This window comes from Hirundo rustica, chromosome 10 (genome assembly GCF_015227805.2).
Source record: "Hirundo rustica isolate bHirRus1 chromosome 10, bHirRus1.pri.v3, whole genome shotgun sequence".
NCBI lineage: Eukaryota > Metazoa > Chordata > Aves > Passeriformes > Hirundinidae > Hirundo > Hirundo rustica.
The window spans coordinates 16,978,305-16,999,356 of record NC_053459.1 but is presented as its reverse complement, the minus strand read 5'-3'; the positions used below and the strand labels follow the sequence as shown (position 1 = coordinate 16,999,356).

At 41.7% G+C, this 21,052-nt stretch overlaps 1 protein-coding gene across 1 annotated transcript; it reads left to right on the top strand.

Moving 5' to 3' along the window:
- The first annotated feature begins 3,428 nt into the window (after window positions 1-3,428).
- On the top strand, window positions 3,429-15,221 carry LOC120756983 (cytochrome P450 2J4-like). The gene is made up of 9 exons (XM_040073900.1): window positions 3,429-3,611; window positions 4,595-4,757; window positions 5,668-5,817; window positions 7,258-7,418; window positions 9,851-10,027; window positions 12,008-12,149; window positions 13,890-14,077; window positions 14,246-14,387; window positions 15,043-15,221. The coding sequence occupies exons 1-9, from the start codon at window positions 3,441-3,443 to the stop codon at window positions 15,219-15,221; spliced, it is 1,473 nt and encodes a 490-aa protein (XP_039929834.1). The 5' UTR covers window positions 3,429-3,440.
- Window positions 15,222-21,052: the final 5,831 nt, after the last annotated feature.

Genomic DNA, 21,052 nt, shown 5'->3' with positions numbered 1-21,052 from the left:
GAAATGGCAGATTCAGGGAAGAGTTACTCTGTAAAACTCTGTGTGTGAATTCCTTTTTGCATGTCCTAAGATTTTTGCTTTCCTCTTCATTTGGTTAATTTTTACCCTGAAAGATTCTTGACAGACAGTTGCATCCTGAGCACTATAATTATAAAGGGTTCATATTTTGTGCCTTTTTTTTTTTTTTTTTTTTTTTTTTTTTTTCTGTTTGGAAAATATTGGTAAACTTCTCCTGATACGTAACAAATAAAGACATTATGGGCAGAATTAGAATTGGGACTTATTACCAACTGGAAAGAGATTTTACAGAGAATGGTCTTAAAGGGTGGTCTATAAATTGGAAGTCTCATGAATAAAGATTCTTTCTTATAAGCCATAGCTGCATTTGTGGAGATAGGCTCAGAGATCTTCCAGTCTGTCTCGGGATATTAGTGGGTGCAGGAGGTAAAAGAGGCTCTTGGAGGAAGTTTTCCAGAGGCAGATAATAGGATCTGAGATAACATTCCCTAGGACTGATGTGGTTTGCTGTTGAGCAAGCCTATCGTATACAACTCTATCATTGTCACTTGGAAGACAGTTGAGGGTTTCACCCACTAAACCAGGCAGCATTTCATCCCTTCTGATGAAAATAGAAGAGTGGCTTCATCAGGCAGTTGTGGAGAGCTTTTCATATTGCAAGCAAAGAGCAAGGACTGGAGTGGGCAGGCACAGTGTTGATATTTTACCCTTTTTTATGAGCCCACTGGCTGCCAGTAACATGGGAACTTCTTCTTCATGCCAGGTAGTCTACTTGTGGTGATTGCTCCAGATCCTCCAAAAATTTATGCAGCTTCATTTATTCTTTCATTTTCTAAAATCGATTCTTTATCACAGATGACTTCACTTAATGCACTGTGACCAAGAGCAGATTTGGCACTACTAAAGAATTCTGGGAGCCCTTTATGAGCAAGGTGCCTAAAGGCTTGGCAAAAGTGGATGGTTTTGGCTGGTTTGCTTATTGGCACTTTACATGGAATTTTCTTTTATGGCATTTGGATACATTCTTCTTGTATGAGGTACAGATTGGATACTGCACGCCAACACAGGAAGGATAATTTTTATACTCTGATTAGCTGACAGTGCCATCTCCAGGGCTGATATCATGCTCATAGGTGCATTTGTTTCAGGTGCTTCTGCCCACCCTGTGCTTTGAAGCACCCCATTCTAACAGGCAGGGAAGTGCATACAGGATGAAACCTGTGTTGGCAGTTTCTTCCCCTGCAGGATTACCTTTATGGGATGGCTCTGCCCATGTCCAGCATGTCCTGGCAGGTAGGTGGTTGGTTTGCTGGACCTGCGAACGTCGCCCTGGCAGTAGCTCCACGCTGGTAAGAGAACGATTCATTTGTATCCATCTGGATCCGGGAGGGGAGGCAGCTCCTGCTTGCCTTTAGCAAGTTAAAAGTCACTAATCCTAAAGAATAGCTGGGAGATAGTGCTGAAGAAATGCTGCTGCTGGTTGCATTTAGTAATTATTAAGAAAATGGAGCCTTGGCTATCTCATAAATATATTTTCCATCAAATAAAATGAGATGAATCCCATGCCTCAGATCTGAACCAACTCACAGTCATCTTCCTTTTCCAGTGTGAGAGAACTGTATTCCAGGCTGGCCCCAGCTGAACACTGGTTAAAGGTGTGAGACTGCAGCCCTTGTGGAGTGTAGGCACTGGGGCTTAACTTCCAGGGGACAAAAATGACTTTTCTGGATGAAAAATCATTTAGATGGAAATCTTCTATTACCTAAAATTAAAGGGAGTGTATTATATCGATTCCAAATTAAAAGTTCTGATAAACTGGGGATTTTGAAGCAGAGTTTGTGAGATTGCACTGGAGACAAAGAAGGTAAAACTTAACAAATTTCTTTTAAAAGAGAATTTTACTTTCCCTCTTGAAGGAGAGAGATAAATTAGAAATTATTGCCTAGAAGAAAATCACCTTTTTAGTACACACAAACAAAGATTATGTGGAAACCTACAAAGATCCCTTGGTTAATACACATTAATCATTTATGCATTAGTGGTAACAAAGAGCTGTGGTTGAAGGCTAATTGACCTGGAGGTTTGTAAATTGTGTGCTAGCAGACTCCAGACTGCTCCTTCTGGACAAGGGTCTTCCGTGTTCCAGAGCCACAAAATCTGGAAATAGTTTCTGTCCCAAAGTCAGCTTGCAAGAAGCAAGCTGGTGCACAATTCTTGGCAATTTTCTCAGAAGATCCGTGAAAATATGTTTCTTGTACCAGTGCTTTGCTCTCCAGGGATGGGCAGTTTTGACAGGGATGCATTTCAGCCTGGACCTGTAACACAAGACTGCAGTGGTCATGGTTATGTGGTGCCCAGAACCCCTCTTGTGAGATTTCCATGGTCTGATTGCAGCATGTGAAATCCCTTGGTGCTGTGTTTGTGGTTCCTGCCAGTGTTGAGGCTTGGCAAAGAGTCTTGGCTACAGACTCTGTTTTCAAGTTACCCAGAATCAACACTCATGTCATGACTAGTTCTTGCTGGGGCTCTTTGTTCTGGTGGTAGCTCAAGATCCCTACCAGGTTTTTTCCATGTTTTTAATTTTTTTTCTTTAAAATCTGTATAGCCGATACTAGGTGTACTTTCTCTATGAATATACATTATTTATCTCACATACTTTCAGGTGATTTCTCAAATCATATAGGGTATCCACCTTATGTGAAGATTGAACGGTGAAATGCAGAAGCAGACAAAACCCCCCGTGAGTTTACCCAGTGCTAACAGGTTAGGGAAAAAAGTGAGGTCATACATCAATTCAGTTATGTTTTCAATTACATTCAAAAGTGTAACAAATTTTGCTTTTTGTATTAAGCATTAGATAGTTGTATATGTATCTTAAGATAAATGTGGGCTTTTAACTTCTATCAGCCTTGCCATTACTAGATATAACGTGTACATGGAATATACACAAACCAATTTAAAAACTCCAAGATTTAATATCCACTTACATTTGCCTGCTTAATTTGTATGTACGGCTATTGCTTTTCTAAAAGCATTCCTGGAATATTTGCGGGAACACATACCATTCAAAATTGTCTCAGAACAACTAGATGGAGAGTTTATGTGTATCTCCATTGCCTGGAAAATCTTGGCCCCAGTCTTTTAAGATACCATTCCTACAAAATCCTGTGATCCATATTGAATAAGTATAATCTGGATAAGAAGAAGAAGAAGGGTGTGCATCTATTAATATGCTGAAGCACGAGAATGTAATAAGTAGAACAAAAAGGGAGTGGTTGATAATAAAGAGGGAGGGTTAGAGGCGGGGAATACTTATGATGTGAATTCAAGCTCTTATGAAAAAAAACTGGTTTAGCAACCAGCCTTAATAGCTTCAATAGGCAATTTTGAATAAAGGCAAGCTGGTAAAGGCAGGCGCTAAAATGTTGACCATAAGTCAAGCTCTTGTAGCAGTGGTTGTATTTCTTCTAATTACGCAGTTTTTAAAGTTGCAGCGAGTGCGAAGACAGTTTCCTCCTGGACCAGTCCCTCTCCCAGTCCTTGGGACGCTGATACAGCTGAACTTTCAGTTCAATCGTGATCTCCTCATGAAGGTACTTGTTTTCAGATACTCCTAATTGTCTAAAAGTCTTTGTGATTTCTGCTTTCTCGTGTTGTTTGCTGTGTGAAAACATTCTTTGTCAAAACTACATTGATAGTACTGTAACTGTTAATTGGCCATTGTAATATCACAAGGGTTTGGTTCAGAACTGCTGGTTTGGTTCGCAAAACAAGAAAAAGTTATTGCAGTGTAAAGTAGTTTGCCAAGCTAAGAAACCTGGTACTGAAATTTCTGAATGTGTGAAGGTCATTCTGATGTTTTATCCCATTTTAACACTGATTTTCACTGAAATTCATGCGAAACTTGATGTCTTTTTATCACCCCTTGCCACTAAACTTGACGAATTCCTGTGAAAATTGATATAATTTAGGATTAAATATCTTTAGGGATGATATATCAGATTTGGAGTTAGGGAAAAAATACTATTAAAAAAAATTACTTTCACAGCATGAATTTGTGCTTTCTGAACACTGGCACTCTCTTGCTCAAGTAATAAAAAACCAGTCTGTGTGAATGAGCTTGTTTGTACTGACAGGATCAAAAACAGACGGGAGGAAAGAAGTAAGTCCAGTCTCTAAGCTAATTACTCCTCTGACAGCTCTGTGTTCTTTTGTGCTACTTTACTTTTAGAAATGATAGAAATCCTCTTGAAATAAATTAATAAATAGAAAATACCCTGTCTTCCATGAATAACTGTGAACTGAGCCTTTGCTTATATACAGTAATAAAAGGTATGTAATGTTTCTTGACATAGGCATGTGGTTCTGAAAAGTGGGAATACACAGGTGTTTCCAACAGGGAATGCTGGAAAAGACATTTGTGCTTTCTCAGTGATAATTGTGGTCTGGTGGGAAAAATGGAGAACATCACTCCACTTTAGGGCTGGTCCTGTAATCAGTGCAAAAACAGGTTCATCCTCTATTTGCAGTGTGTGGGATTTCATCTGTGCTTTTCTGGCTTCTCTCCCATCTCTAGCTGGCAAAAATTCATGGCAACATATTCACCTTATGGTTTGGATGGGCCCCAGTGGTTATACTGAATGGATTTCAAGCAGTGAAGGATGGCATGACCACTCACCCTGAAGATGTTTCTGGGAGGCTGGTGTCACCTATGTTCAGGGCCTTGGCCAAAGGAAAAGGTGAGAATTTCCTGGCATAAATAGTGCACTGGGGTGTCATCTTGACAAATTGCAGTATCTTTTGCTGCTTGTGACCACCTTCAGAGGTAGCACAGAAGTGAACTGCAAGGCACAGAGAGGTGAAATAGTTTTTGGAGAGTAGCAGGAGGAAAATACCAGCAAGAGGAAAAGGATTCATAATATCTTCTATGGAATACTCACTGGAGCAGATTCAGAGGTGATGAGGTGAGGCAACGGTAAATTGTGCCACAGGGAAATGGAGGTAAAGTAGGAAACAACCCAATTCTTTGTCCTGGAGTAGCTGCCTCCCACTATGACATTTTCCATGGAAGAGTGACTTTGATGGTGAGATCTTTTTCCCATTCCCTTCCATTTGTGAATATTTTCCTGCTTGCACAGTTCCACCTAGAAGTTCAGTGTGCTTCTGTTTCAACCTTGCCGTAGGTTTCATACTACCAACCACACTAGAAATTCCCAAAGCCTGTCACAAAACCTAAATACTGAGCTTTCCTGCCCTGCAGACGGGAATTTTTCTCCCTGACTCTCCACAGTCAGAACTCTTTCCCCTTTTCTCTTCATGAGAGTCATAACCATGATTCAGGTGAGCTTCAGGCACAGCAGAGGGTGTGAGACAAGCACTGCAAAGAGCATCTAGAGAAGCAGCTGAGATACCCTGAGGTACCTGATTGTCTGGGGTCCAACCTAATCCTGCAAGTCATCTTACTACTCAGCTGAGTTTGCCCATTTCAGCCCTGCCAACACGACTACAGGTCAGAGATGTTCCTTGGTGCCTTTGTTTTCACAGGCAATATATTTTAATTACATTCTGTGGCTTAGTAAATCCTTTAATGTAGTCTTTTTCTATGGTTAATATTAACATGATAAAGAGCTCTTCCTTTCATGGATGCAGGAATTATGTTGGCAACTGGTCACACCTGGAAGCAGCAGAGAAGGTTTGCTCTGAGGACTTTACGCAACCTTGGTCTGGGGAAAAGAGGTCTGGAGCACCGAGTTCAAGAAGAAGCCCACTACCTGGTAGACTTCTTTGCAAGCATGAAAGGTATTTCTGCAGTAAACATCAATACATTTTTCCATTAGTCTGATGTCTTTAGTGTATGAACTTCTCTATCCTGTCCTGAGACTGGGGAGCTTTTGTTCCACAAGAGTGTGCAGGTTACACTGTCTGTGTGGAACGGACTGAAAATGCAAAGCCCCCGGTCCATCTTGTGTTTTCAAGAAGACTGTTCTTGCTCAAAATTATTTACTAAACTACTAAAATTGAGAAGAAAAACTGGAGATTATTTATTATTTGCATTATAGAACACCCAAAGTGGAAAGGGATCACTGAAGATATATACTAATATACTGATGTCTCTTATTCTGGGGAGTCCAAAGCTGGACCCAGCACTTCAGCTGGGCCTTGCCAGTGCTGATCAGAGGGGAAGGATTGCCTCCCTTGGCCTGCCTGCAATTAATTTCCTTATGCCGCCCAGGATGATGTTGGTCTTTGTCTCAAGGGCACATTTTTGTCTCTTTTATGGTGCTGGTGCACAAAGAGAAAAAACCAATGCTGATGAATTAAGCCTTGTGATGCCATTTGCACATACTCTGTAAAGCACTGTAAAGCACTTGTCTTCATTACAAGATTCTACCCTGATCAACCCAGTTAGGATCACATGAGCTGGATTTCCCAATACTGACACTTATGCAAAGGCACAATAAATCAGGACATGCTGTGGCTAGTGTTGCATCAATTAAAAACAATTAGATTGAGCCAAATCCCATGGTTTAAGAGCTAGGAGAGTTTGAAATGTGACCATGTGTGCAAGGAAAAAAGCCCAGAACAGTAAGATGTTAATCAGAATCGTGCCTTGGCTGTTGGGCAGTTGCATCAATACATACACAAAGTAGAAATTTTTAATGATCATATATTCCATAGTCACAAAATAGGTTTTCTGGGATTAGGTTTCAAATAACTGCTTTAAAATTAGTTATTAGACCGTTGACACAATTGGTTGAAAGGAGTTTACAACATTTTATCTTACTGAAGGTTGTACATCTCTAGCAAGGTCACAAAAAACACAGTAGCCTTGTATGTCTCTGTGTCCTTCCTGGATAAAGCTGCCTCTCTTCTTGCTCTTCTACCCTCAGGTTCCCTTTGCCCAGAGTATTCTCAGTCATTCCCATGTTTGAGTCATATTTTGATTTTGTCAGAAAGCAAATTTGCATAGAATTTTTTTTCCCTTACCTCTGAATTTGCTCTACCGTATGATGCAATATTTTACACATCTGGCATTTCTTTAGGGTGCCACACATTCCTGGGCTTATGGGATTGCAACACAGTTATAAGGAATTGATTTGATAATACAATTTTGCAAAAATATTGCTGCTTCTCTGTGAAATGCAATGCCTTCTTAAAGCTCTGTGGCTAACTAAGAGGTTTCTCACAATTTACTAAAGCAGGAGACATTAACAGTTATATTTATTATTATGGTTGCAGGGAAACCTGTGGATCCCTCTTTCCCTCTTGTCCATTCTGTCTCAAACGTAATTTGTGCTGTTGTGTACGGACATCGTTTCTCCAGAGACGACGAGTCCTTTCATGAGCTGATTAAAGCTACAGAACATATCTTCAAGTTCGGGGGCAGCTTTATTCATCATGTAAGTGAATGATCTGTTGTATTTTTCTGAATAAGACAGAGAGTGGTTCAAGAGCTATAGGGCAAAAGTTTTAGAATGGGTGAGTGATGCCCCACGCAGTTCAACTGGGCAGTGAACTCGCTCAAAGTGTGATGATGAAGCTCCAGCCTTGGGCATTAGTGTTCATTCTCTTGTGTTTGGGTACTGTGGTAGTTTTGCAATGAATCTTTGCAATTAGGGACAGGTTCATGGACTGCTCCTGGGTCATGTTTGTTACTTGGTTTCTCACCTCCTGTGCACCACAGGTTCCTGCGTTGGACATCACGATTCCTAAATATTAAATGTCAGGTCGGAAAGTGTGACTCGTGTGCCAGGTTTTGACACTGTTTTATATACAGTCAACAGAGAGAGGAATGAGTCAAATACCCAAGTGTTTTGCCTGTGGCTACCTATCTCCATTTCCTCTGTAACACACTGATTCCCACAGAAATTCTACTCCTTCACCATGAGTGAGGAGCAGCTCCAGGCACGGGCAGCAGAAGGCTGGAAATGTTAAGACAGCAAATATAACTACAAGCTTGGCAATTAAACAATCTGGGAGTCAATGATCAATCTGATACTAGAAGCCTGCTTTGCACAGAAGTAATTAAAAAATTCCTGACAGTTCTGGTTCCACTGCTGAAGTTGTCCCATACATTTTATGAGTAACTTTTTGGTATAGAATACATAAGCAATTCCTGGAATACAGATGTCTCCCCACATCCCATGGAGCATTCTTCTCACTGAGTTATGGTCAGGTTCCCTTTTGCTTAGTTTAGATTTGGTCCTGTAAGTTGGGACCAAATATAGTGGTGTATAGTGGTGGCAGGTGACACTTGCTTTTAGGACAGAGAACATACCTCCTTTTCTTCTCTGCCTCCTATCCTGGCTTTGATTTGATTTAGTCCAGTGAATAAGATACTGTTGGGGAAATAAGAACAGGGGTTCAAACCATTCCAAAGGGTTGGCCACCATCTCCCCACCTCCCGGATGCAACAAGTACATGGTATTATGCAAAAAATCAGATATTGCTGTATCCACATCCCCATTTCTTATCTGGATCTCATGCTGTCAGGCACTGAACAGGGGGACACTGTGGGTTGGGCCTCTCCATAAATGGAGGAGGAGTTTTGGCAGGTACTCAGGAAAGTGGATGGGGCAGTTCCTGTTTTGAACATTGACAGCTAAATTCCACTTACAGTTGGGGTGCCATAGTGGATGGAGAGGGATTTGGGAGTAGGAATGCCTGTAATCTGGGCAACTTTATGTGATTAGTCAGACCACAGCTGTGTCTAAGGCTTCTGAACACATTTTGCAAGTAAAAAATTCCAGAGATGGAACTAACCAAAAAGGGTGTGAAGTTCTGAGTGAACTTACCAAGGACTGGACTAGTATTTTTTTTTTTTTTTTTTGTGATAAGGTAATCATTAATTGATAATTGGATATCTGACAATAAGAACTGATTTCCCAAGAAGACACAAGTATAGTCTATCTAATTCAACCACAATCCAGTGAACACCTAATAACGTGCTTTCTGTAGCGTGATTAAGAGAGTACAAGAAGAACTCAGAAAAATGAAGGCCGAGAAAGGATAAAAATTCTGCTATTAAATAAACCATGGAATTATATTTTGAGCAGAAAAAGAAGTATTAGGAGAATGTTATATCTTGCAGATACAAGAATATACAGATTACCCAGGCATAAATGAAGGCTGAAAACCAGAATTAACTTTCTAGCTATCAGAATAGGTCAAAATCAGCTATCTCTTGGGTCAGATTTTCCCAAATGCTAAAACAGGAGGAAAAAAATAATCTGGTTGTATCAGTTAACCCTGTCTTTCTTTCTAGAGAAGAGTACTCCAAATTGTCAGGTGGGTGTTCCTTAGCTTTTCTGGGTTTCAGATATTTGAAATTTCATGGAGGAACCTTGAGAGGTCGATTGGTAGAGAGTACTTTGGGGGTTACCTAACCTGTAAAGCAGCCACCGGGAGCCAGTCCTTGCTTTGGCAAGCACCCTGGTGAGGAGTTTCCAACTTTTGCCTCTCCTTTCCCGGTGTTCTCCACTGGAGGGCAGGAGCTCCCTTTTAAAATGCCTGAATGCAGTTCGTAGCAATTGAAGATATGAATAACTGCAGAGATGAATACCATTCATTCTAGTAATAGTAATTGTAATTCTTATTTGACTTGTGATTGAGCTGAAAGCCTGTGGAACTCCGAATCTCTGCCATCAAAACTAGAAATTATATAGTTTGCTTTTCGCAGCTTGAAAGCCTAAGCAGTCTTTGTCAGGATATTTTACTAATGAGACCCTAATGCCAAGCTAACACGAATATTACCTCTCTTTGTAGCAGGCCTTCCTAGTGCATTTTCTCGTGATAGAGACTTTGCAGGACCTCTTGTGTGTCACTCCCACAGCTCTATGAAATCTTCCCCTGGCTGATGAGCCGTATCCCTGGGCCTCATAAGACGGCGTTGGCTTGTTATGACGTCCTGAGCAACTTTACACGGAGAGAGATCCAAATGCACACAGAGCGCGGGACACCAGAGGAACCACAGGATTTCATTGACTTCTACCTGGATCACATTGAAAAAGTAAGTTTTTTCTACTCAGTCTCACTGTCATGGGGGAAGAGGTCAACGTGGATCATTGAATCATTGCAACCAGTCTGAATCATCACAGTCACTTGCCTTTCTAGCCATTGTAATATGAATCCAATAACCAGGATCTTCCTAAATCCTTTCTGATCATTGGTATGCCACAGCACCTTTCATTAAAGAACAGGTTAATACACTGCATTTTTTTTTTTTCCATTGGCACAAATTGTAAAATGATTTAAGGTCTCCAGGAAAGAATCCTGAATTGCTAAGTTAACAATAAGAGAACCGGGAAGGCCTTTGGAAGACAGAGTGGGATGCTCTGGTTATGACATTTCGCCGGTAAAGATTTGCCGAGAGAATTTGCAAGAGGACAGCTGGATTTTGAGAACATTTTATAGAGAAATAGCCTAGGAGTCAGACATGACTGGGGAAGAGGAGAGTGCCAGGGACAGTGAAGTATCAAGCAGACAAAGGAACTGGGACAAATAAGGGCATTTTGGCCAGGCAGGCGTAGTAGATGTAGGTGGGAATCCATAGGGCTGTGAAGGGCTGTAGGAAGTGTGCACAAGATCTCTCCCTTTTCTAGACCATATCAGGATCACTTTGTACGAATCTCTCAGGTATTGGATCCCAGCCCTAAACCCTGGACTGTCAGTTGCCCTTCCTCTCTGTGACTCCTACCTCCACTTAAATCACTGTTCCTTTCTCCTCTCCTCCACTGTGGCAGGATATTTTCCTCTTCCACTTCTGCTTGGTGAGTGGAAGAAAAATGAGAAAAAGGAGAAAGTGGGAAGATGAGACTGGTCTTACTCTTTCTTGGGTGTGGCAAGGCAAGGGTGGCCAAAGGAGAGCCAAAGGGCCTGGGGAAGTGGGCAGTGACTGCTGATCCTGGTGGCAGTGCTGTCCTGCAGGGAATCCAGTGTCCCTTTCACCACTGTCATGTGCTAGTAGCAGCAACAGAGGCAGCCACACCCTGTTGGGCTGCAGCACTCACCTACCTCTCCCTGATAATTATTTCCTGATCAATTCCCACATCAGCTGCTATATTCTTATGTCAGGTGTGGATGTCAGCCTAAATGGCTTCTAGCTCCTTTGAGCCTCCTGTTTTAATTTTTTTTTATTATTATTTTAAATATCAACACAGTAACATACCTGGCCTTCCAAAGCATTTGGCTGTTTCTAAAGCCTTTCATTGCTGTTCTAGGATTTATGAGACTTGAACATCACTATACCAGAAATTGTTTCAGTGAGCTCTTCTGGGACTCTGATGGGTGGAAATCATCCAAGTTTGTTTATTAAAAAAAATAGAACTGCCTGTAATAGATGAACAGGGGCAATAAAAAAAGATTAGATGATATTACAGCAGGGAGAAGTATCTCTCCTTCTTTTCAATTGCTCCACTGGCAAGAGAAAGGTTCAACACCCCTGAGCATAACCTCCCTAAATACAGACAATGAATTCCCCTGAAACGTAACTGTGTTTATTTATAATTTCAGTGTATACATACACATCCTCACACTACTAATTGAAAACTGCAAGACCCCAGAGCAGCTGAACGTGAGTCATTGTGCCCTTGTGAAGAAGAAACCTGAATGCCACAGGTTAAGAACTTTACTCAACCCAGTGTTCACTGCCTGGTCACTGTATTGATTGGTAGAACAACAGTGGTGGACTGTGATTTGAGACATGAAGAATGACACACTGGTACACATCGTTAGAGGAAGATTTACTTATGAAACACTATGGGATTTAGCTTGATGATTAAGAGTGGAACAAACAGCTTGTCTGTTTGTGAAATGCTAATTTTTGTGCTGATAGCCATCTGTGGTGTCTAACATTCCTTAGCAACCTTTCTGTATTGTCCTATAAGGAGAAGACACTCCAGCTTGGAACCATTTATTAAATCACATTTAATCCTATTCTGTTTTTTCTAACTTTCATGTATAAGCCTCTAACTTTTCTTATCATTTGCAGTCCAAAGATGAGCCCAGGTCAACATACAACGAAGACAACATGGTTTATTCTATAAATGACCTTTTCTTGGGTGGATCAGAGACATCAAGCACTACTTTGAACTGGGGCCTTCTCTATATGGTGACAAACCCAGACATCCAAGGTGAATAGATAAGCCCGTCACAAATATCTCCCAACAGAAAAAACAAGTCATAACATTTCCATGGATCAGAGATTACTCCTAGATACCGATATATGCCTAGTGGCACATGTATCTTTTTGTACTTGTAGGTCTGTCCTAGGCAGGCAGCATCAGTAGATCCAGGGATCAAATTAACTCTATGATGTGTTTGAGTTTCTTGTACCAGAAATTATTCTAGTCAGGAGTGGAAACAGATGGCTCCTCTGTTACATCTATGTGTATTTAAGAAGTTTGGTTTTAAGTCTGTTTTTCAAATAACCAGCAATCTCTTTCATAGAGCACTGAATTAAAAACCAAAGGAAGAAGTATATCTTATGCTGGATAACAGAAATCTCACAGTTTGCAGAATATGTGCAAACACCCAGAGGAGAACAGGATTGAAAATGGATGAAAGAGATGAAGAAAACTTTGGTCAGACAAGAAAGCAAGCTGTCAGACAAGAAATTCTACTTAATCTAATGTTATCACACATTTTGTTATCACTTACTCTAATTAAGGTTATGAAAGCACTGACTCACCTGTATAATTTTATTTCACTAAATATAATACCTTGCACATATTTGGGAAGGCAGAGCATGTGCAGAGCGATCCTCCCTGGGCTTCTTGAGCAATACATTGCATCAGGGCTCTCAGAATGGGCTGATACCTCTATGTCTGTCCTCATTTAATTAATTGCTGGCTTTTTTTTTGAACCCATTCATGCTTTGCCTGTGTTGACATCCAGTGACTGTGTTCCACTCTGTACCATAAGGAGAAGTTTGGCCTTCTGCCTCATCACTGAAACAGGAGTAGAAGTGTGTGTTTGTATTATGCAGTGACTGACTACTTCAAACTACCCGGACTCTAAAGTGCTCCTGCAAGATAGTTGTTCATAGAAGGAAGTTTATTTAAAAATATTTCTGAATATACATTTTAAATTCTGTAAGGTGTTGTCAGTTTAATGAAGGACTGCTGGCAGTCACAGGGCAGGCTTGATGTGAATGGGCACAAACTGATCGATGCAGAATGGACTTCCCTGCTTTTTACTGCTGCTTCAAAAGGCCTGGAAAAAGACAGGATCATTTACTAAAAACCTGAGGTATTTTTATTAGGTGTGTACTGCCTCTCTTGAAGTTTATAAATTGAAGGGGTTTCTTTTTCGTTAATGCCCCCAAGATTCCCATACAATAAGTAATTTAAAACATGCTGTTCTTAATTAAAAGGCAGATGCGAAGCAGTAGATCCATTTTTTAAATTTGGACCTTGTTCTAGTTGGCATTGCTTCACGTAACAGTAAGAACCATGTCCTTGTAACAGTAATTAGCCTTTTTAAGGCTCAGACTCACCTGGCATAAATTTCAGAGAGCTGTGAACCTAATGTTCTAACTTGCTGCCGGAGTTTGAGGCACCTAGGCAAAAGAAAACCCAAAGATAAATCTGTTATGTCTCAGATTTGTGGTAGTCAGGCAACATTTAGTTTTAAATTTTTGAGCACCAACTATCTTTTCTTAATCTACTATCAAATAATTTCAGACCCAGAAGCAGAGCTCTCATATGTTTGAGCTGTTGGAACATCCTGCTACTTTCATTTTCTTCATAAAAAGTTACTTACTCTTCTGTATTGACTGTGGTGTTGTTCTCACAGTTCTAAGTTAGAAATGGCTTCTAAAATTAAATTACTTGTTATGTTTTTCTGCCTGAAACTGTGAATATTTTCCACAGAGAAAGTGCAGAAGGAGCTGGATGCCGTTCTGGGCCCCTCCAAGTTAATCTGTTACGAGGATCGGAGAGAACTGCCATACACAAACGCTGTGGTTCATGAGATTCAACGCTTCAGCAACATTATTTCAGTCGGCATGCCCAGGGTGTGTGTGAGGAACACAACCTTGCTTGGCTTTCCCCTCAAAAAGGTATAGACACAGTTTCTCAGTTGCTACAGGCTTTTCCTGCATCAGTAGAGCGAGGTGTGGATTAAAATCTGTTTGTGCCAGGGTATTCCCCTCAATAGAAGAGGGGCTGGATGCCTTTGGGTCACAGCGTGAATGTGAACAAAGAACAGAATGTTTTTCTCCTTTCAGGGCACCATAGTTCTTCCAAATATTGCTTCATCTTTGTATGACCCAGAGCAGTGGGAAACACCTCGACAGTTCAACCCTGATCACTTCTTGGATAAGGATGGAAACTTTGTGGCCCAAGAAGCCTTTTTGCCATTCTCAATAGGTAAGTGGGCTACAGCCCAAACATCTACAGTTTGGATTGGGACTGTAGAATGAAGATATCTATCAAAAACGTATTGGTTGTCTATTCTAAACCTTTTTCTGGAAAACAGTGCTTAAATCAACATGATTGTTTTCAGTGACATATGTTCCACTGAAGAAATAATATCATGGAAAATCAGGAGGGTCCTGACAAACACATATATCTAACTTGCCTTATTTTTGGAAGGAAATTTTCTGCTAATGATTGTGGCTATTGATTTTGGGCACTCATTTCATACCAGACATGTATGGAAGGCACTTTCAAGCAGTCCTCTTGATTCTTTATGCATTCAAAACTAGAACATGACATCTCCCAGGAAAAGCAGGTCCTTATTCTTCATGTACATGATGCAATGAATTCCTTTAAAGTTGTCAGTCAAATGAAGATGAGGCATTTGAGGTAACTGAAGGGAGCAGAAGGGTTACACGGTTATCTACAGCTGCAGATAAAATTCTCTGAAGGAAGAAATACATGAAGCTTTGTGTCATTGATTGCGTTAAGTACTTACAGAAATTCTGGACCCAGCAAAAATACCTTTGCACGGTGTGAGGATGAATATAGTTGCTGTTGGGGTCAGGTTTATTTACTCATTATCTTTCCCCTCTTCCCTCTGCAGGGCACCGGGTGTGTTTAGGGGAGCACTTAGCCAGGACCGAACTCTTCATTTTCTTTGCCAGCCTACTGCGGGCGTTCACCTTCCAGCTCCCCGAGGGCGTGACAAAGATCAACACGGAGCCCATTTTGGGGGGCACTCTGCAGCCCCACCCCTACAGGGTTTGTGCCATTCCACGCTAGGCTGGACACGTGCAGAGTGTCCCAGACCATCTATGAAACAGCTTTCCCATTTTTCTGAATGTATCTCTTGAGACCATATAACACTTTTTGTACCGGATCTGAATTTCTAGTCCAAAAGCCAGCTTTTGTCTACAGTAGGTAATTTTATTTAGACCCTGTTATCTGCTCATGAAGGTGATCTTTTTTTGTGGTAAAAATCTGTAAGACCCCATCATTCTCAGCCATAAAGTCATCTTGCAGTTGCTGTCTGGCCTGGCAGGTATAAATCTGTGACACTGCTGAGCAAATGACAAAATTGACTGCCAGACTTCAAAATTTCATTCATTATCCTAGTTCCAAAAACAAATTGGGAAAACATACCTGGAAAATTCCACGTCTTGATTTCACTATCATCAATAGCAACGTTTCAGTCAACTTTTTGTTGATGGTCACTAATAAAAGATATGAAGGAAAAATCAACAACACGTTTAATTTATAGCTGACTTACAGCTCACTGAGAATTCTTAGATATAATGCAGCAGAATATATGTAAGGCATCTTTAAATCTGGCAGAGAATAACTGAGTCCAGCAGTGAAAACGTGCAGGCTGAAACTTGGTGAAATGTGAAGATACAGAGAGAAGATTTCTTTTGTGGCACATACTTTAAGCATTTTAAAAGTCTGACAAATCAATTTTTGGAAAGCCTTTTCTAACAGGGCAAGAGTCTATTCCCACATCTGACTCCTGTTAGGATCAGCACTGGAAGGCTGCTACACCAGGTGCAAGGACTACCCAAGGGGCAGTTTGGGTGAGGAACCTCCTTTGGCTAGAGATGATGGTAAATTGAAAAATGTTCACGGAAAATGCCAAAAAAAGAGCAGCTTTTTAAACACTTCAGCAGCTCAGCTTCCCCAAGCCACAAAGGGTTACCATATACACAAATACTGGTCAAATGCAATGAAAGAGTCTATAATTAATGGAAAGGAAAAAACTGGTTCCTCTGTTAAGTATTTATATTGTCCAGAAAAGCCTTGCAAAGTGTAAGTGAACTTGTCCTTCATTAATGTTCCTGTTTCTTAGAGAGGACAGGACAGCTGAACAGACGATCTGTTAAATCAGTTACCACTCGATGTCATCCGCTCTGTGATTGAGATAAGTTTCAGCAGTTCACCGTGAATCACAAATTTAGATTTGTCTCATTATTTCTAATTCAATGGCTGATGGAACACAGCATCAAAATAGTAACCTCTTGATATTTAGCTGTTATTAAATTAATGGCAGGATAGCACTAGTGAAATATGGAAGACCACATCATGACATTTTATGTGACAGAAAACTGTGCCCTGGTAGAAACTGATGTCAGAGTCTGTGTGGATTTGCATGTGTGCATGGGGAGATAAGGCAAAGCCGAAACCCCTGTGATTTGGGGATGTTGGAGCTGTCATTGCTGCTTGTTACTGATGTTTCCAACTCCATTTCTATTACGACCATTAACATCTCTGCTTTGTGATGCTGTCACTCCTGATGGCCACATGCTTCCCCAGATATTCTTCCAAAAGGGAAGCTCATAAATGAGCCAGGGAAGCAATCATGGCCAGGACAGCCCGTAGGCAGCTGGAGCAGGTTGAGTTACCTGAACCCATGGGAATGGCACAGCCCAAAACAAGGGGCATAACCACTCATGCAGGTGTGCAAGAGCAGACATGCAGGGCGCTCCAGAGGGAAACTGCACCTCATATGTGGGCAGGTTATTGGTGCCTGTCTGTGACAGAAACTGTTTGTGGGTGGTTTCTGTTCCATTGTGCAGAAATGTCGTGGGGATGAGAGCCCAGCACGTGAGCCGTGCCAGCAGCAGGATGTCAGAGGGAAGCTCACAGCACCAACATGGGAGAGCTGTGCTTTTCAGAGCCATTGCATTTTCTGTTCCTGCCTGATCTTTTTTAAAAAGTGAGTCACTTTAGCTCATCTTCTAATAAAGCTTGGTCTTTCTGAGCTTTTGAAAGCCTTTTAAAAGCCTGGCTGATGCTGCCACAGAAGGCAAACAAAGCTGGGAGCTTTGAGAGAAGCCCAGCTCACGCTCATGCAGTACGTGCTGACCCTCTCAGCTTTGGCTGTATGATGTCACCTCCAATCAGGCTGCTGAGCTTTAAGGGGTCTCTTGGAGACACCCCCTCACACAAACATCCTTCATTCCTCTCTCTTATATCCTTCATTGCTTCTGTGCTATTTCTCATGCCTTCCTCAGGCTACATTTTTGTAATGGTGCTTGCACCTGCTCAAGCGTACAGGAAAAGATCTGGCTATAAAGGGAAATACAGAAAACGTAGAGAGGCAAAGCTGAAGATTTGTAGCTCTTGGAGAGGCTCAGAGCCCGGGAATGCTCATCTGATGCCCTTTTCACTGAAAATTTACACGCAAAGCAAATGTAAGTAGTAAAGAAAAAGAATTGTTTTTCTAGTAGTATAATGAGGAAAAAGGAAACTGGTGGTTTCTCAAAACTGCAGTGTATCAGGAAGGTTCTCTGGCAGATAGAAAATTTAAAGGCTTTTTTGGCTTTTATTGCCTATGAAAATGGCCAATGCATTCAAAACCACTGGTGTTAGGGGAAGATTTCTGTCTGGGATAGGAAGAAGTTAGAAATTAACTAGATAAACTAACACACTGTAACAAACATGATGTTTTCAAATTGGCTGATTCATCCCAGGGCACTTATGGGAACAGTATCAACCTCAGAGCTATTAACAATTATATATAAAAACCTGTGGAGGATGGGAAAAGGTCAAATATTTCCTTGTCTTCAGAAGGTAAGAAAAGTTGCAGTTCTGCAGTGTTATAAATCAGTCAGCCTGATTGCACTTCTCAGAATATCCTCAAATAATGAAATGATAAGCACTGGAAGGAAAGCAGAGTCAGTGTTCACCAAATAATGTCAAAATTACTTAGTTCTGTTTGATGACATTGCTAGAAGTCTGTTTTCTGGAGAGAAGCTGTTAATGTAATTTACTGCTCTTTAATGTGGCTCTGACATTATCCTGTAAACTCTGTGGAAATGGGGGGTATCTGAAGCTTGAAAAAACTTCATGGAAAAGTCAGGAAATACGTATGAACAGTACCATGTTAAACATGGAAGGATACACCAAGTGGGATTGTGTCCTGCATCTAGTACTATTCAATATTTAATGGAGAATGTTCATAGCTAGTAAAAGCACCTGAACAGGGTAAGGCCTAATCTCTTGATGTCACCAGATCCAAACTGATGTCTGCAGCAAGGTAAGAAAGAGGTATTCCCAAACCTGTATAAATTCAAAGAAATTTAAATGCAGGACAGCTTTATTTGTATTTATTACCTTCGTGAAAGTGTGAAAGTGCCATAACACGGATACTTCCCTTCAGTAGTTTTAATGTCACATAGCTGAAGAGGTGAGAGCGAGCCTATTCCAGCATCTCTCATTTTTCCCTCCTCCCTTTCTTCCTGGAGTTACAGTATCCTCTGGAAAATTTCTCTGGGATATATATTTTTTTTTCCTTGACCATTATGGTTTCCACAGAGCAGTAAGCTGCAGCAGAAAGATACATTTTAGTTTTGCAGTGACTCAAAATGCTTCTAAAAGCTATAGAATTCAAACTCAAGTTTGCTGTCCTGAACTAAAATTTTTTCTTTGGATATTCTTGAATAAAATACCTAGTGGAAAAATCAGGAAGTTTTCATTATGAATTTCTGAGACAGTTTATTTTAAACTGTATTAACACATTGAAATAATTGGACTTAAAAATGCCAATGAACTGTATTAATTTGAAGTAACATTTCAGTTGAGTTTGGGATAGCTTTTGCTTAGTGGAAAGCTTATGATAATATCTAATATCTGCAAAGAAATCACAGCCTGTGGTATTTTTAGCCAAACACTCCAGGAACTATTTATTTTCTCTCCTGCAGTGTGAGATTCTAATGCTAAAGGAATAATAACAACAAAATTGCAGCCTTTTCCCTGAACAGTTTATGAGATACAGCAGATGAAACTAGAGATGAGCTAATAATATGAAGATATTCTGTGGTCAGCTAATGATATGATGGTATTCTACAAAGCTGCATTTTAAGGAGCATTACAAAGAAAATGAAAAAGAAAAAAACAACCAATTGGAGTGTTTTATATGTTATTCTTTTTGAAGTAACTTTTTTGAGCACTATATAAGTGCTTATTTCAACAGTGCAGTCACATGAGCATTGGCTCTGCCTTGTAAATTCAGGCTGGACTGACAACTACGAGCTGTGGGTGACTGGTTTCTCAGGTAGGACAGGCAGCATCCTTTAGCCTGCTCGTGGGTAGTTTTGGGAAGGGACAGATGTCACCACCCACCCCTAATATTGAGTGTATCCATAGTTTCAGCACTCATGGGCAGCAACCAAAATCCTAGAGAAATGCAGGCCATTATGGGAGGTACACGGGATTCCAGGCCTGCCACTCTCTGACACTATTGTGGCACTGGCCTGTCCTGGCAGAACCGGGCACAGCTCTGTGGGAGCGCCCTGCTTGGGGATCTCCCCTGTTTAGGGATCTCCCCTGTTTGAGGATCTCCCCTGTTTAGGGATCTCCCCTGTTTGGGGATCTCCCCTGTTTGGGGATCTCTCGTATTTAGGGATCTCCCCTGTTTGGGGATCTCCCCTGTTTGGGGATCTCCCCTGTTTAGGGATCTCCCTTGTTTGGGGATCTCCCCTGTTTGAGGATCTCCCCTGTTCGGGGATCTCCCCTGTGTGAGGATCTCCCCTGTTTGAGGATCTCCCCTATTTAGGGATCTCCCCTGTTTGGGGATCTCCCGTATTTAGGGATCTCCCTTGTTTGGGGATCTCCCCTGTTTGGGGATCTCCCGTATTTGGGGATCTCCCCTGTTTAGGGATCTCCCCTGTGTGAGGATCTCCCCTGTGTGAGGATCTCCCACATTTGGGGATCTCCCCTGTTTGAGGATCTCCCCTGTGTGAGGATCTCCCCTGTTTGAGGATCTCCCCTGTGTGAGGATCTCCCCTGTTTGGGGATCTCCCCTGTTTGAGGATCTCCCGTATTTGGGGATCTCCCCTGTGTGAGGATCTCCCCTGTTTAGGGATCTCCCCTATTTAGGGATCTCCCCTGTGTGAGGATCTCCCACATTTGGGGATCTCCCCTGTTTGGGGATCTCCCATATTTGGGGATCTCCCCTGTTTGAGGATCTCCCCTGTTTGAGGATCTCCCCTGTTTGGGGATCTCCCCTGTTTGAGGATCTCCCCTGTTTGAGGATCTCCCCTGTTTGGGGATCTCCCCTGTTTGAGGATCTCCCCTGTTTGGTCCTGACCTGTTGCAGGTCCGATGCTGCAGCCGAGGGCAGCTGCCTGTCCTCAAGCAGAAACCGCGGGCTGTCAGGAAGCCGCAGGTGCTGGCTGACTGGGCATGGATCAAGCGGGAATTCCGCAGCACGGAAGGATGCCCGGTCGGGATTCCGGCCGCTCCGGGACGGGCAGAGGGCAGCAGAGGCCGCCAGCTGCCGGGCAGGAGCTGCCCCTCGACACAGCCGTGTCACCAGGGGACTTGGGGTTCATCGCCTTCCTTTCCTGACAGCCTGGGACTGGTCGAGGATGAGATTTAAATGCTAAGATACAGAGTCCTTAAAAGGTTTCTTGGACCTTTTGAAGAACACAGAGTGGCGCGGTTTCTTGATTACATGGATATTATTCACCAGGACCATGCTCTTCTGCTCTCTGGTGAAGATAAAAAGTTCATCATTTTCTCTGCACTCACAATCTCTCCCACGAAAGGGAATGCAGTGCACCAGGGAAGCTCCCAAACAAATTACCGTGTGCCTTGAGTTAACTTGCATTTCCTCC

Coding starts and splice junctions, on each gene's coding strand:
- LOC120756983 (XM_040073900.1), top strand. CDS start 3,441: ATGTTGACCATAAGTCAAGCTCTTGTAGCAGTGGTTGTATTTCTTCTA. Junction 10,028..12,007: donor ACCTGGATCACATTGAAAAA/GTAAGTTTTTTC, acceptor TATCATTTGCAG/TCCAAAGATGAGCCCAGGTC. Junction 12,150..13,889: donor GACAAACCCAGACATCCAAG/GTGAATAGATAA, acceptor TATTTTCCACAG/AGAAAGTGCAGAAGGAGCTG.